The following is a 16,315-nucleotide window of genomic DNA, read 5'->3' as shown; positions in this document are numbered from 1 at the left end:
TTCTCTCACATATAAAGCAGTCCTTCTTACTTCACCACACCACTGCCATAGAACCTTAGAAAGGGTTGTAAGAAACAGTCATGCTAAATGTTTTCTGTTCCAGCAACACTGGGAGGAGCATCACTCTCTTCCGTGTGGCCTCAGGTGCTGCTGCCATGAAATGTACATTATTCCCAGCTACACATTATTTTGCTTTTTAGATGTTGGAGAATGAAAGTTTGGCACACTCTAGACACTGCATGGGCCCACAAACTTGCATTGCATGATGTTACTCCCAGGCTAACTCCACTGGTTTCCGATCCTTGTCTCCTGCGAGACCCCTTTCTCATCCTACCGTGCTGCATCCATGCTCTACTGTGCTGCATACATGTCTGTAAATGGTCTGACCACCACTTTCTACCTGAAAACAATGAGAAGCTGCTTCTCTCTCACAATTAAACAAAACAAAAAGTCTCAGGATGAAAGAAAGGCAGCTGAGAGAATGTTCAGTGTGTTGGTTCCTGAAAATGTGACCCTTGCACAGCCTACTGCAGGAAGCGCTGGAGATGTCTATTTAAAATGCTCACATTTGCTAGGTTCAGAGCTTTGGAAGTGAATCCCAGGCTTCTGCAGCCTTCTATTCCACTCTTAGGTTACTCTTGCTCATCCTGCAGCAAGATGAGTAGTTTAGCGTTCGCCCATCTCAGCTTGTATCTGCCCATTCAGCAAGAATTTTTAGCTGTATCTTCAAATACTTGATTGAGGGAGAATTAACTCATTTTCCTATATTTTAGCTGCAAAGCAAAACTTAAAAGAGTGTGAGTGACTTGCTCTGGGTCACAAAGATGATTTACACCCAGCTTCCCTGCATAATGGTTAAGTTAACTGGAGATGATACTGCCCCAGCAAGGTGTCCAGCAAAAAGGAACAACTAGACAGCATCAGCAGCTCAGGTTATCACATGTGTTTAGGAATTGGGCAGCCTAGGCTCAGAGTTCCACAATGGCTGCCTGTGGGCTATAACTACTGTCACCAGTCTACCTGGTTTATCTCCTGGGTCCAGGCTTGAAAGTATAGAATTTTTCCTCCTCTTAAACTATGCCTAAAGCAGAAGAAAATACTTGTGTTTGTGTCTTTTCTTCTCCAATATAGAGAGAAGTAAGTCAAACTGCTCATTTCCATGACAAAATATGTGTGTTTGTCCGTGTCTGTGTGTGTCTGTGTGTGTCCATGTCTGTGTGTGTCTGTGTCTGTGTGTGTTTCTCTCTGTCTCTCTCTGTCTCTCTTTTTCTCTCTGTGCATCTGTGTCTGTGTGTGTGTATGTGCCTATCTGTGTGTGTGTGTCTGTGTATGACAGAAGCTGCCTAATCAATTGATACCAGAGATTGTGCCTTAAAGAGCAGGAAGCCCAGTAAGAAGACTCCCTCCTGAGAAGAGTTATCCAAAACAACAGTCTTGAACTCAAAGATGCTGACATTGGAAAGTGCCAGATGAAGATTTCAAAAGTTTTGGAAAAAAATGATCCAGGACCTGAAGGAGGATATAAATTCAGTCTAAACCCTAGAAAGGAATGTCTGCAACATTGAGTGGGGAAGTCAACAAAATGCATGAGAAAACCAGCACCGCGGAAATCCAAATGGGACCAAATATTGACTTAACCCAGTTAGCTTTAGGTTTATAGCTACGTAAGTTGATAAGTTGGTGTTTCTGCTACTCACTCTATTCTGTTCTGAGATTTAAAGGAGCATGAGAAAGAACAGCACCAGTGACTCCAATCAACCTAATGCACACCATTAGTTAGTGTGAACTCTACTGACTTGTGTGTGTGATTCAACTACACAAACCACGAATGTCTAAAACTGAAGCAAATTGCTTAGCAAAGAGAGGATCCTTTATACCTTTGCAATAAATGTAAAACTGGGTTGGCTGTGAAGAGTAGAGTAAGATCTGATTAAAGTTCAGATTGTTGCCCAAACAGATGGGTGTTAAATACATACATTAGGAAGGATTACTCTTGCCTTTGGCTGTCTGTGCTCACACCTCCACACAAAGAACTGCGTCTTGATGATCGCAATAAGTTACTAAACTGCCCTTAAAAACCTAATTTTGCATGAAGCCCTGGAGCAAAGCCTTGGCAATATTAAGCTGTGGCTTTTCCATGGAACGGCATATACTTATTTTGGACCCCGCGGCTGTAGGCATTCATTTGCTACGCATCATCAAACCAGCAAGCAGCCTTTTTGTCAGGAACATAGCAGCTGCTGAACAAGAAACATGGAAAAAAAAACCCGATGGGGCTGGCTCAGTGCTCCCTGTTAGAGCGGAGCCTTCCTGCTCCAGTTGTCAGCTGATGGTTCAAAGGGCATGTTGGGTAACACCAGGTACTTTTCAAACACGGATTGAGATATCTTCCTGAGCAGCATATGAAGGCACAGCTGAGCTTCTGGGTTCTCCATATCAATATTCACTCTGAGTCTGTCCTCAAAACTCAATCCAAATGTTTTCACATATATAGAATGTAACATTGTTGATTTTATCACAGTAAATTAGGAAGTTTGGTAACACTCAAGTAACTTTTCTAAATAAATTTTACATTTTTAATAAATAAACAATCTATACACCTGAATGTTTTCATTGGAATGTAATGAAAAGCATTAAGTCCTCACTCCTGGAATAATATCACTTTTTTTTCTATTCAGAAAAAAAAATTGGTTACCTACATTGTAAGTTATCATTTACAATGACTGGGGTCATTTCAACTATCATTTTAAGCTTATAGTTGGGAATATTTTGAGAATTTGCTTTTTACTGCTTGTATGTGATAGTAACACAGTTATTTTCTTTGTAAAATGTTCAATAATGCAGCACTTTGTTAATCAGGGCATATATATTTGTATATACATTTTTACCAGTTTCCCACTGGTCCTTTTTGCTTAGTGAAGTTTTGTCAGTCTTTATAAGTGAGATAGTCTGAGGCAAATATCAGTATGTCCCAACGTGTGACCATAGTTATTTGAAAATGAATATGCTTTATCTGCTCATATGCTTGAACTATTCACCTGACTATTCACTTACTGGGAAAACCGGAAAATTCCAGTCTCATAGGAGTTAGTGCCCCCATCTCTCTTCCCTGACATTGTCAGAGGCAAAAAAAAAAAAAAAAAAAAAAAGCGCGCTCAAGTGTAAATGACTTCTGTGACCTTCATCTTCTGCAGCACTGAAGGCAAACCAAGTTGGTTATTAACCTTGCAATTTGCATAAAAATTATTTAGGAGGGAAAATTGCTCACCAATTCCCGCTTCTCCTACAATCCAGGAGAGGCGAATGAACAGCATGACTCCCCAGATGTTCAGCATGCATCGCACCTGTGGATGAAAGTGAGAATTGAAAGCAATCCCGGACCAAGCCCCACTAACCTTCATAGTAACTCTGGTGTCCTGGGCTGGCTGGTGACCCCTGTGGGATCGCCTAGGGCGTGGCTCTCGGTGTAGCAGAGGACCTCGCTCACCAGCACTCCTTTCACCCATCCAAACTTCACGACTCCAGCTGTGTCTTCTTCCTTGTTTTCTGCTTGCTCATCTGCAGGCGCCCCATCTCCATTAGCAACCCTGTCAGCTGAACCAGGGGCCACAGTCACATTCTGCATTTTTACAGAGAAAAACAAAACATAGTAGTGGATCAACAAACTGTTTTTTAAATCTTTCAAAGCCAAATCCAAACAGTAGCCGTAAAACTCTGGGGGGAAAATATTTCAATAACCTCAGCAAGTAATTTAGTAGTTATTGTATCTTACCCTGGTTGCTAATGGCTTCCCTTTGTGAGTTATTTACAGCCATGGCTAAGGCTGAAGGATGCAAAACTATACACAAGACAATGGATTCAAAGGAGAAAAGCTAAATAAAAGAGAAAAATCTTCTGGAGAAATAACGTAGGTTTAGATGGAGATAATCAGATTTTAAAATTCTTATAGAAAATTGCATTACTGATATTTGAAATGTAGAGGTGTGTTAGCAATCATGGTCCCTCACTTTGTAGTAGGGGTTGGAGTCACAAGGGGTTTTAGATTATATTTCACTCAGTTGAGTCTGTACCAAATGTTACCATTCAAGCTTATAGTCGGTATAAAGTACCAAGGAGGTTTTATAGAAGTAAAAATTTAAAAGCCAATGTGTATTTTCCATTAACAGCACATCTTGGCTTAGACTAGCCTCATTTCCAGTGGTCAGTAGCTAGAGGTCATGCATGGGCTACCTCAACACAGGCTAATACGGTACAGTCAGTTTCTGATGAAAGCATTAGGTACTTTTCACACATTCAGTAAAAAGCGTTTTTCTTTTAATAAATCCTAGAACCATAAAGTAGCCAGCAGTCACCTGCAAATTTACTTTCAATTGTGAGTGGGGTGTGTGTATGCCTGTATTTCCGACGTGTGTGAATGGGTGATAGGATGTTTGCCTTTGTATTATGTATGATGTGTGTGCATATGTGTATGTGTTTGTGTATATGAATGCAGGTGTGTGAGTATGTATGATGTATGCATGTATGCAGTGTCAGCATGATGTATGTGCATATATGTGGTTTTGTATGTGTGGGTGCAGGTGTATGAATATGTAAGATGCATGAGTTTGTGTTGGATATGATGTGTGTGCATATGTGCATGTGTTTGTGTGTATGATGCAGACAAGAACTTGTTGAGGCATGAGGATGACCGACCTTGGGTGTTGGCCCTTGCCTTCTAGCCTTCTATCTTGATTGAAACAGGGTTTCTTTGTTGTTCTATATATGGTAGGCTGACTGACCTCTGAGCACCTGGAGAGGCTGTCTCCTGTTTCTGTCTGTCTGTCAATCTCTCTCTCTCTCTCTCTCTCTCTCTCTCTCTCTCTCTCTTTCTCTCTCTCTCTCTCTCTCTCTCTCTCTCTCTCTGTCTCTCTGCCACACACACCTACACCAGGGAATTCTGCATGTCCTTTCCACCTGGAGCTGTGTCCCAGCGACGGCTTTTACTTCCCATGTCTAAAACAATCTTCAAAAAGCATGAAAATTACGGCTGTGCTAATATGAGTGAAGGAATTGTCTGGTTAGAGAGAGAGCTCATTTCTTCAACTTAGTTGGAGAGTCGACCTTTATGATTACCAATATTCTCGTCAATCACTGCCTATGACTGGGGTCACATGAGAAAGCTTTAGCCACTTGTCCCAGGGTTTTGGGAATGAAACCTATGCTTTCTGGGAAAACCTGTGAGGGTTTGGTCTGGGAGATTGCTGTACTCTCTGATGAACGCCAATGGTGACTCTGACTCTTAGATTTGGAGAATGAGAGCATTAATAATGGCTAAAATCTATAAAGTCATATAAAGAATAAAGTACATCTTTAAACTTCTCCATTAGATGAAGTTTTTTTTTCTTGATGGATGCCATTTCTGATCACAGTTTTATGGTTCTTCAATCCATCACTTGGACTTCAGAGAACCAAGAGAACATTGTCTGAGTGCAGGACAGAGAAACCACCGTGCATAGAAGTGAGTACAGCAATGAGTTTCTAAATTATTCAAAAGCAGAGTCAATGTAAGACCGACAACTCTTTTCATAGATATATGAAACTTGCTAGTGTTTTGAAGTTTTAAGTATATTTATGTCAAGGCCAGTGACCTTGAATTTTTACGACTATATTTCCTTTTGTGACTAATGTTTAATAGTAAGTTTCTAAGAGCCGACGCCATTTTCTTGGCTGACCGTAACATATAGGAGCAGAAAGGGTCTGTGCCTGAGAAACTACACATGGAATCTAATTTTTCTTGAAATTAATCCAGGGCATGTCCTATAGCAATCTATTTTTGCTTTCTTAGAAACTAGAAATGTGAACACAGCCAAGATTTTTTTTTTTAAAAAAAATATTATCTGGAAGTGGTTTAAGGCAGAATCACCTTTTATGTGGTAAAGCAAATCTTTGTTTTACTTTTTGATAAATGCTTCCTTTTGTACACCAGAACAATAATGAATTCAGTGTTTCATACAAATATTGAATGTGACTTGAGTCAGGGTTTGTGGGGTCTGAAGGTTGCTAAGCTCTGCCTAGGGGTTCACAGACATCTGAATGCTGTTAGTGTCTCACGGATGCAAAGTTCTGGGATTGCATCCTTCCTGGTTTTTTTTCTTTACAATTTGAATTAATTTGCTTCTTTGCACTCCATAAATGATGACCCTTAATCCCTCACAGATGCATTTTTAGTTCTATAGAACAATCACCCATTCACCGAGATTTCTATTTGTGTATTACAGATTCAGAGAAGAGAAAATAAAGTGTATTTAAAAAGAAAGGAAGACTAGTTGACACAAGATTTTTCCTCTCCCAATACAAAAAAAAAAAAAAAAAAGCAATGCAGCTTCTGCAGCTTCAATCACATGCAGTCTAAATCTGAATAAAAACAAATACAAATCTAAGGGAAATTGAAAAAGCAGAATTCTTTTTATGAAGTAAAATTGCAAAATTAGTCCTTATCAGATGCTAGGTAGTCACTGCACATTCTTTGATCTGGGGAGATCACCAAGGCCTAGCCTAGAGTGAAAAGAGCAGAGCACAAAACAATGTCAATGCCTTAGTCTTATGTTGTCCATTAAAAAAAATAAATGTTAAGGCAACCCAAACAGCTTCCAGTGTGCCATGTCAAAGGCAGCTGCGGCACTGAGTGGCCATTCAGATGGCACACTGAAAAAAACTTTTGCTACTGAGATGATTTCCACAGTGTAAAGATCTTCATAAACCAGGGGTTTAAAACTTACAAGTAAGCTACGTTTCTCTCTAGAACAACATGCCTTCCACTCAACTCCAACCTCTTTTTCTTAATGGTGCTGGGGACTGAACCTATAGGTTTTATATGTTCTGGATAAGCACAGCATCACTAAGCCTTTTCGATTGTTTCCTTTATTTTGTTTTAAATTCAAGCTTTGGTTCTGAAACAAGGTCTTACCCAGTAGCTCTATCTGACCCTGATCTCTGTCTGTAACCCAGGCAGGCCCTGAACTTTTACTTTTCTCCCCTCATTTTACCCATTATACAGCCCTTGTCATAATTTTCTGACTTGGAAATCACGTCTGGGGTTAACTGGGATTGCCAACCTGAACAAACAGGTTCTGCTTCCAGTGTCATCTTAATGAAGGCTAAAGTATCATTTTCTTTGTTGTAAATTGTGGGACTGGATGAATGAGTATTTACATTTTTAATTACTTTTAATAACGGGGGCAGCTTTACAAGGTAAGTGTAGTGTACAGGACTCGGTGGGGTTGACTTCCATGTCTTTTTGTAGACGTTTTTGGTTCTTTTTACTTCTTCAGATAATCAGAAACTCCTTGGGATGTTTATCTTCTCTTTCTGCCCCTTCCAGAACTTAGAGCCATCATGTCATGTCCCCCTCCCTGTCTACTGTTTCATTCCTGAACCTTCTTCCTGACCCTTCCAGTCTCCTTTTCTTCTTTTCATTTAGAGAAAGAAACTGACAAGCAGTTTGTCTGAAGTTTCAAATTACCTTTCCAAAAAAAAAAAAAGAAAAAACAAAAGCAAAAATCCCCCGACCCCTCCTGGAAGCTGATACTGAATAACCATGATGCTATTTTGTTTCTTTTGATTAAAGCACTAGATATCTCAAAGTCTAAGGTTAGCACCTTGCTACCGATGCAGCACACTGGGCAGATGAGGAAGGTTTGTGGATGAGGGTATAGGAGCGGACTGAGAGCATGGACTCTTCCTCTGGAAGTCCTAGTAGAGAGTTGGGCCCCCTGCAGCTCAGAGAGTAAACTTTGTAGACGTCTTTCCTCTGGAAAGAAGGTGAGAAGAAACTAAAGCCAGTGCCTTTACCAGAATCATTCCTGAGAGAACCCGTCCTGAGTCCGGCTGGGGGCGATAGCAGACTGTTTAACTTTGCTCCCCACCACCTCCTGAGACCAAGTTTCTCTGTGTAACCAACCCTGCCTGTCCAGGAACTCACTCTGTAGACCAGGTTTACCTCAAACTCTGAGATCCTCCAGCCTCTCCCTCTGGAGTGCTGGGATTAAAGGTCTAAGCAACCACTACCTGCTTTTTTAACTTTTAAGAGCCAGAATGGATAAGTGAATAAATGAATGATTATGAAATAAACTGTGCATTTATTCATTTTCCTGAAAGCTTGGCTGTAAGTAAATAAACATTTGAAATTTATATTCAATTATCTTCCCAGAGAGCAACCATATTCCACAAAGTGATATTCAGGGCTGGGGAGACGGCTCGGTGGGCAAATCATTTCCTGGTAAGTGTGAGGGCCAGAGTTTTCCTCTTTTGCTCTCACAGAAAGAGGCTGATATGGTGTCCCACCTGTGCTTTCTGTACTGAGGAAGTGGAGATGGGAGATCTCCAGAGGAAGCTGGCTAACTACAGTAACTGAATCATCGAGCATGGGGTTCAAGTGAGAGAGCCTGCCTCAATGCATAAGGTGAAGAAACTGAGGAATCTGCCCAATATCAACCTCTCCACACACCTGCAAACACACATGAAAGCACATACATTCAAATTGGTATACCTGCACAGCCCCCCCCCCCACAGTGACGTATGAAAAAGAATGTTATTCATTACAAGCTGTCAGAGAGGCAGGAGGATAAAGTCTGTCAGCATATCTCTGAGGAAGTCACAGAAGAAATCTAAGCTTCTAAATAATGAGGTATAGATTAGAGCCTTTCAGAGACTTTGGAACCCTTTTGCATTCTTTAAATAGGAAGTCTGGTCACTTCTGTGCTTCTAGGCTTAAATTTAGTAGAGCCAGGAGCCTCAGGCAAAGGTATGAAGAGGAGAGACACACGGGCTGAATCTTAGGCAGTTCTGATCTTTCTTTTAAAAACAGAAAAACTAGTCATAATTCTGCCTCAGCTTCCAGAGTAGCTGAGTCTTAAGGCCACACCATGGCTGCACCACAGACTGGCTCCCACAATATGAAAGCATAGTGGTTTGCTTAAGGATTGCTGTGGAATCTTTAACATTAAAGTAGAAACAGCTTAGGATTCAGTGGGGCACAGTCAGCCCAATGGATCTTGAGTATCCTTGCTGCAAACACCATTGGGATACATTGCCCACCTTCCCGAGTTCAGTCTACACTTCTTTCCCAAGTCAGTAAACATTTGCAGAGCTCCTGTACAGTGTCTGTTTCTTGGGAACCAGAGACAGCTGCGTAAGGAGGATAGATAGCGTGGACCAGCCCTCTTCGTTTGACCGCTGCTTCTGCAGTGTTTTTATCCCGAAGAAATGGCATAGAAGGACGCTTACCTTAGCCAGCTGCTCGTGAATCTCCAGCAGGCTGGGCCGGTTGACCTTGGGCCCGCTCACACTGCCCGTGTTGCGGTAGTACTCAATCTTGGGGACGGCGTCCATGGTGTTGTGGCCAAAGGTTTGTAGGTAGTATGTGTTTGTGTGAGAGTCATAAGCGTGAAACGTGGTGTCTGTTTTAGCAGTCTCTCCAGTTTGGAGAAAATTGTCATAGCACTCCTGATTCCCAGGCCTAAAGCTGATTCTCAGTCTGTTCTGGGCTTCGTCCCCGAAAGATGTCTCTTCATAATGTGGGGGGTCTGCGCTGTCACTCACGGCTGCACCACTGCCGTGGCCCTCGTTTATGACATGGACCTGAAAACGACTGGTGCTACTGGGCACTGAGTTGGAAGGGATGTTGACTGACATCTTCCAAAATCTACTTTAGAACTACCTATTTTATAGTGGTTATTGTTTTAATCTATGTATTTCTGCTTCAAAATAGACAATAGTATGGTTATAATATGGAGTGCTTGGTTTTGGTTCTAGATGACCCAATAGCTAGCTAGATTCCTGATGTATTGTTGATGTGTGGTCTCCCATGTAATCTTCAGAATGATCTTCAAAGCTGCTGTTAAGAAAGAAACTTATATTTGTTCCAGGCAATGCAAATATTTAAGAAGGATTTTGGTTTGAGGCACAAAGATTTATAGTTTTGTTTCACTGAAAATTCCTGTCCTGAAACCCTTGCTACCTGAGCAAGGAAATCCTAGCAAATTGCAGGGGATTGAGTTCTGCAAACAGAAGTTCTAATGAAGTCACTAGCATGTGACTGTTGGTCATGTTTGCTTGGAAGTCACTGGAACATTTAGAAAGCATGTTAGTAATCTAAGACAGTAAGAGAGTTCGCGGAGAGTCTAAATGCCAGCGTTGCAAAGGATTTTACATTATCCGTTATTATTTACATTGGTAGCATTATCCGCTGTTTGATACACAAAATACAAGACCTGAAAATATTGAAAAAAATTTTTTTTGCTAGTTACAAAAATCCACACATCATCAATGATGAATTTGACCCAGAAAAAATTTTACCTGTGTAACACATAAAAAGTTACATTTTAGAATATGAAATTAAAACAAACAAAAACCACAAACTAAGTCTCTTAAGATGACGTTCTGAGAATCTTCAGAACTTTTAGTAGCCTCTGAAACATTTCATTTGCTCACATATTTGTGCTTTTTCATAAATGCTATTGTGGAAGCCTTAAAAAAAATGAGTGTTTGGGATACGAAAATAAATCATAGCTCTCAGTAAAGGCTTATATTCTACTGGCTCTTTTTAATGCAATGTTTTATGAGTTCAATAAACCACTTGATAATTTTCACAATTCTACAGTATGTGCCAACCTTAAATACTGTCTTTAGAGTAATATTTCTTTGTAGATACCTGAAAATTTGATTTTTTTCCCCAAAGAAAACTAGAAAATAGGAACAATACTAACAAAAACTTGGCTCTTGCACAATAATTTAAGTTATTTCTTTGAACAAAACAAACAAATGCACATAATTTAAACACTTAAAAAAATCTTTCCTGGTGAGATTATCAGCGCAGCCCACATCTCTTAGGCTAGAACTTTTAACTTCCCACAGCCCCTGACATCTTCAGTCCAGTCCTCAGGCTCTGTTTTGACATGATATGAAGTGAGGTTTCTGCCCAGCCTAGACACTTACCTTCCCATCCAGCAGCCTTCTTCTGAGGAAGCGTAACCCACGTTAGCATTGCACAGGCATATATGGGGCCTTAGCTTTCAGCCCACAACCTTAGGCTTCTGCTCATTGGTTAAAAACTTTCTTGAAAGAGATGACTTTTCAGTCATTGGCCTGGAATAGTGGGAGAAACCCTGCCAGTCATTAGCCCTGAGGAGCCGTAAGTACCGCATCAGCTAGTAACTTGTAGTAAATCATTAATCCTTTTAGACAGCAAACAAAATAAAGTTTCTTTAATTCACACATTGCACAACAACAAATCCTTCAAAAAATATTGCTTCAGTTGTTTGGGACTAGATAAATTTAGTCCCACAGTCTGTCTTTCTGTCTCTGTCTCTATGTTTTGTTTCTGTCTCTGTCTCTCTGTCTTTCTTTGTCTCTGTCTCTGTCTCTCTCTTTAGGAATTCAACCCAGGGCCTCATACCTTCTAAGTAAGTACTCTACCACTGACCTCCCCCACCCCGTCTCTGAACGTTTTATCTTGCTAATTACCCATGCTGGGTCTGAGCTCACTTTGTACTCCTGGCAGCCTCATCATCCTCCTGACCTGACCTCAGCCTGCCAGGTAGCTGGAAGCAGGCCTCTGTCACCAGGCCTAGCTCATCATCTTATTCTTGATGAGACCCAGTGACCTCATATTGCTCAGCATAGGAACCAAAATACCATGAGATGGTCTCCATATTTTGTGGCTAGGAAATGTGACCTGAAATTATTTGACCCTACTAACCTTGCCTCCTCTCTGCATAGGAAGTGAATGGATTGAGGGTAGAATTAGTGAGGTATTAAAAAGATTTCTGCCGAGTGTGAAAACCACAAACCAGGCATACCTCCCAGTGGCACTACTAAATGGCTTTTCTGTCACCTCATGGAGGAACCATTTTTTATCACATCTAGTTCCTGACTTTTGCTCAGAAGACGGTTCGGCTCCAGCCTGTGAGCAGGTGATTAAGACGGCATGTGCAATTCCTCCATGCAGGCCTGTCATTGGCTTTCAATCAGGATGATTGAATGAGTCCTCTTTGGGTCTAATAAGAAGCTATCCAAGTGATTTCCAGTCGCCCGGGTGGCTCTGCTGTGGTATGACGTAGTGATTAAGTGTGAGCTGTGAGTGAAGAATTCTCAATTTCAATTCTGGCCCTGTCACTTCCTGTCTGGGGGAATTCAGGAGACTCGTTCCCTGTGTGTACTTTAATGTCCTCGTATGCAAACCTGGATGCAGACACTAAGGACATGTGACTTGCTGATTTATCCGGAGGCTTACGTGAGCTAATTTTATCTGTTTCTAAACAGCACCAGTTTGAACGCAGTCCTTGCTTGCACTATTTTAGTGATATATATTATCTGTTTGTAAATTGTTTACTCATACTCATGATTCTGAAACCAACCATTAAAGACAGGGTTAGGAATCGCACCTATTAAAATGAAGAGGAAGGTAAATTGGTGATCAAACACGGGATTGTACAAAGGGACATGGAGATGCCAAAGGAAAATCCAGCTGCTGCCTTCAGCCAGCTGCGAGCCTTGGTACTAACCGAGTTACTGTTATAAGGTTCTGTCAGAAGTAGAATTATAGAGACAGCTGTAACTCGATCTTCTCTCCCCTTTTCTGGTTTTACAATTATCTATTTGTGTGTTGGGGTGTGAGTGTACATATGGTATATATAGAGATCAAAGGATAACCTCAGGGGAGTTTGTTCTCCAGTTACTTCTGTCCCAGTGTTTAAATTCAAGTGTCAGGCCTGGCAGCAAGTCCCTTTACCCACTGAACAATCTCACCAGCCTTAATCGTCTCATAAAGACCATTTTAATTAAAGAAACTTATTTCTTCTATAAGGGGTTGCAACACTTACCTAGAAGAAGGGCATTCTGTATAGGAGGTCAGGTGTCAGGTTCAGGTAGGGGATGGTGGGATGCTTAATAGATCAACAGACTGCTGAGATGAGTCTGGGACCCAAAACAAGTTCTGTTCCCTGTACCAGGATGATTGGTGCCATCCATCCCTCTCCTGCCGTCAGGAATACCTTATTCATTCTTCAGCATTTTTAATCCCCCAGAGGCTGGGAGGCCTCAGGAGTCAGTCTCTTTTTCTTGCTGCTTGCCTCTCTGACCTCAGTGTGTATGAATTAGTTTCAGTCTCAGTCTTCCATCAAGCAGACATTTTCATTTGAGGCTCTTATCTCTATCAGGGAAATGATAGCCTCTGTTCTTCATTAAGGGGGCTCGAACCTTCTAGAGTGGCTGGGAGATAGTCAGAGGATATGGATGAGATGACATCACTCACGAAGTCAACCTTGGATGGTGAGCTTAAGGGGCAGGTGGATAAGGAAACTATCCAGAAGTACAGACACCATCTTTCTTCCTGTTCTCCCTAACAGGCTCTTGTATACTGCAATAGGGGCTGATCTGGGTATGTTACTGGCCCTCTATTCTTAGAAGCATTAACATTTCCATATTGTATCTCAACTATGACTTTTTATAGTTATCACTTCTCACTCTGGAAACACAAATGATGACCATTATTCTACCCCAAACCCCCAAGAGTAAGATGCACAAATGAAAAATAAAAGCCGTGGATCAGTACTTTCTGTCAGTATGCATTGTATTCTTCCTAGTGATGCCGGGAGTGGTACTGTGCTGGGAGTTGATGACTTGAAATGATGCATCCTTATGTTCTCATCTTACCCCCATCTCTTCTTTTTGAAATAAAAATCTGATCTTGTGAAATGGAAAGTCTTAGTGAATGTTGTCCCTGGGGCAAATGGAGCCTCTGCAAGTTGGACACGAATCTTAGGGGAGGCACTGGAGAAACCCATGCCACGAAGATGATGCCCTGTGTTTGGGCACAGATGCCTTCCAGCAAGGTCACCTGAGCTCAACTTACTGAGTTATTCTTGGGACAGATTACCAACTGGATGTGAGGTTCTCTGTACCACCCAGGGCACCAAGAGCATCTTTGATGTCAAGGCTTGGAACAGAAGAACCATAGTCAACAGAGATATTTTATAAATCTACTGGGAGAAAACAAGCAAACAAATAAAAGGCCCACCAGGCATCTTTCTGGGGCTGCTATTTTGGAACACTGCAGACATGATTAAGAGTCTTGGTAAAGAGTTGTAGAGGCCAAGGAGTTGGCTCAGTGGGAAAAGTGTCTGCTGTGCTAGCAGAGACCTGAGTTCAGATCCCCAGCACGCATGCAAAACTCAAGTGTGGGAGAAGCATGTGTACCCTCGGTGCTGGGTTGGGAGCGGTATGGACACAGAGTGAGGGTGATACATTTACCTGCTCTATAGTTTTCTGAGTGCTTTTCCATTCTTTACACTTCCACACTCTTACCAACATTCCTGAGAGTGTGCCCAGGCTTCTCATCCTTGTTTCATGGATGTGGAAACTGTCTGCCCTCTGGTTACTTTCTAGGTTATGAAGCTAGTTGCTGGTGTGAGCCAACATTGAAATGTTGTATGATAACTTCAAACCTTTCTTTAGCTCTCTGACTTTCCAGATACACTTGTGGCATATTTAGGCTGTTTGAGTTTACAATAGTCTATCACTGAGGGTGAGTAGACATGTGTTCATGTCTCCCCAAGGACGGTTTCACCCTCTATGGCTATCTCTTCCCAAAAGTCCACTGAGATTAGACAAACTGGCACCTCGTGGCATGGCTCCAGTGGTGGCAGGCTGGACACCTTGCCTCAGTACGATTGTCCCTCCTACTGAGTGATGTTGGAGCTGTTTCTTTAGTGTTAGCCTTGAAGGAGGGTGGTGTAGCTAGTGTCCATGTGTGGCAGGACTGGCAGGGATGCTACACTACAGGATTTCACCATGGAGGTTCTTCAAGGCAGAGAAGAATGCTGAGGATTCTGAGAACCTTCACATCTCTGCAAGCTTGCAAGGTTAGTTTTCAGAATTTGCTCCACTGTGAACTTTCTAACCTATGACCCCTGTTTAAGAAATAATATTCTTTCTTTTTGGGGCTGAAAGGTCTTTGAGCCCAAGTGTTGTATAGCAATTTCCTCTGAGACAAGTCCCCATCTTAGAAAGAAGCTCCTCAAGACACAGAATGCTGTAAGGGGAGGGAAAACATTCCATTAAGGAGCCCAAAGGCTTCAAGGAGTTTCTGAAACTGACCAGATACCTTAGTTCTTTCCTTCTCCAAGCATAAGCAGTGAGAACTACTGAGAGGTGCTCTCAGACAAGCTGAGATGCCTGGAAGAGGTTCAGATCATGTGAGCTGCCTCAAGGAGACACTTTCTAACCTGTGGAGCTGCTTGCAGGCTGTGCCCTGAGCCCCAGGTTCCCAGTCTTTGTGAGCTATCACTCGCTCATGCTGGCATGAGCTATTGGTGATAAGGCTGTTGTTGTATTATTTCTACTCCTGTAAGTAACCCTTCACCCATATTCCTAAAAGTGACCCCAGTCTATCACCAGGCTGAGTAGAACTGTGTTCATGTCTCTCCAAAAATAGTGTCACACAACACAAGGGTCACCAAAGCTACGCTGTGACTCTGGTCTGGAATGTGGAGAGGGTAGGTGGGTTTGCTTTGCAAAATTCCTCGGGTAGCTCCTTAGCAAGGGCAGATATCAGAGGAGGGAATATGGAGGAAGAGGTCTGGTTTCCACTCTACTCGTAGAAACTTCCACTGGAGAAGAAGACCAGAAAGAACACGAGATTGTACACAGCATGGTGGATAAATCAATCACAGATGTTTATTGAATGTCATGAATGGAATGACCCTCTCTCCAGCAGCACAGGCAAGCTAATTAAAAATGTGTCTATCACATGTCTCAATGGAAGTGGGAATACCCTGGATTGGAACCACCGTCAGGCAAGTGCATACTCAAAGGTCCCCTTATCAAACTCTTCGACTTCATCTTCCCATGTAGAAGAGGGCATGCTACTATAGGGGTCTAACAAAATCTTGAAGCATCTGATGATGAGAAGTCCCAGGAAAATGCACAAGATGCCCACAAAGGCAAAGCCTGTCTTTTGCTCCAGAGACAGGGAGGATTCAGAGACTTCGTGGACACTCATCTTTGCTGAGGAATTGCCACAGTAGGTGCTACTCATCCTTCACGGCTGCATCGTGGTGGCTCTTCAGAGTTCCTGCAGGAATTGCTTCTCCACCTAGGTACAGAGTGGACCCAGTTTAGTTTCATCCGTGTGTGGCAATTGGACAAGAAATCATAAAAGCAGTTATTACAAGCCCTCTTTACTTGTCAACAATGTTTGAAGGTCTCAGACATAGATCAGAACGAAATCGGCACTGGAGACATGTAGTCCATAGCAGTAAATGCAGAATTGATTATG

The 16,315-nt window shown here is 42.0% G+C and overlaps 2 protein-coding genes across 2 annotated transcripts in view; both read right to left on the bottom strand.

Annotated features, from left to right (window-relative positions):
- Slc12a1 (solute carrier family 12 member 1) overlaps positions 1-11,079 on the bottom strand; it is a 68,491-nt gene extending 57,412 nt beyond the window's left edge. Inside the window, exons 1-4 of the mRNA XM_028760042.1 lie at positions 10,975-11,079; positions 9,265-9,874; positions 3,488-3,619; positions 3,269-3,344 (exon numbers count right to left, since the gene is read on the bottom strand). Coding sequence (XP_028615875.1) covers positions 3,269-3,344; positions 3,488-3,619; positions 9,265-9,672 — 616 coding nt within the window. The 5' untranslated portion in view covers positions 9,673-9,874; positions 10,975-11,079. The remainder of the gene's footprint in view (positions 1-3,268; positions 3,345-3,487; positions 3,620-9,264; positions 9,875-10,974) is intronic.
- A 4,750-nt stretch (positions 11,080-15,829) lies between these two features.
- On the bottom strand, positions 15,830-16,075 carry Ctxn2 (cortexin 2). The gene has a single exon (XM_028760040.1). The coding sequence runs from the start codon at positions 16,073-16,075 to the stop codon at positions 15,830-15,832; it is 246 nt and encodes an 81-aa protein (XP_028615873.1).
- Positions 16,076-16,315: the final 240 nt, after the last annotated feature.

Source organism: Grammomys surdaster, unplaced genomic scaffold (genome assembly GCF_004785775.1).
Source record: "Grammomys surdaster isolate TR1022 unplaced genomic scaffold, NIH_TR_1.0 126381, whole genome shotgun sequence".
Taxonomy (NCBI): Eukaryota; Metazoa; Chordata; class Mammalia; order Rodentia; family Muridae; genus Grammomys; species Grammomys surdaster.
Note: the sequence above shows the minus strand (reverse complement) of the source record. Positions and strands in the feature narration are given on the sequence as shown.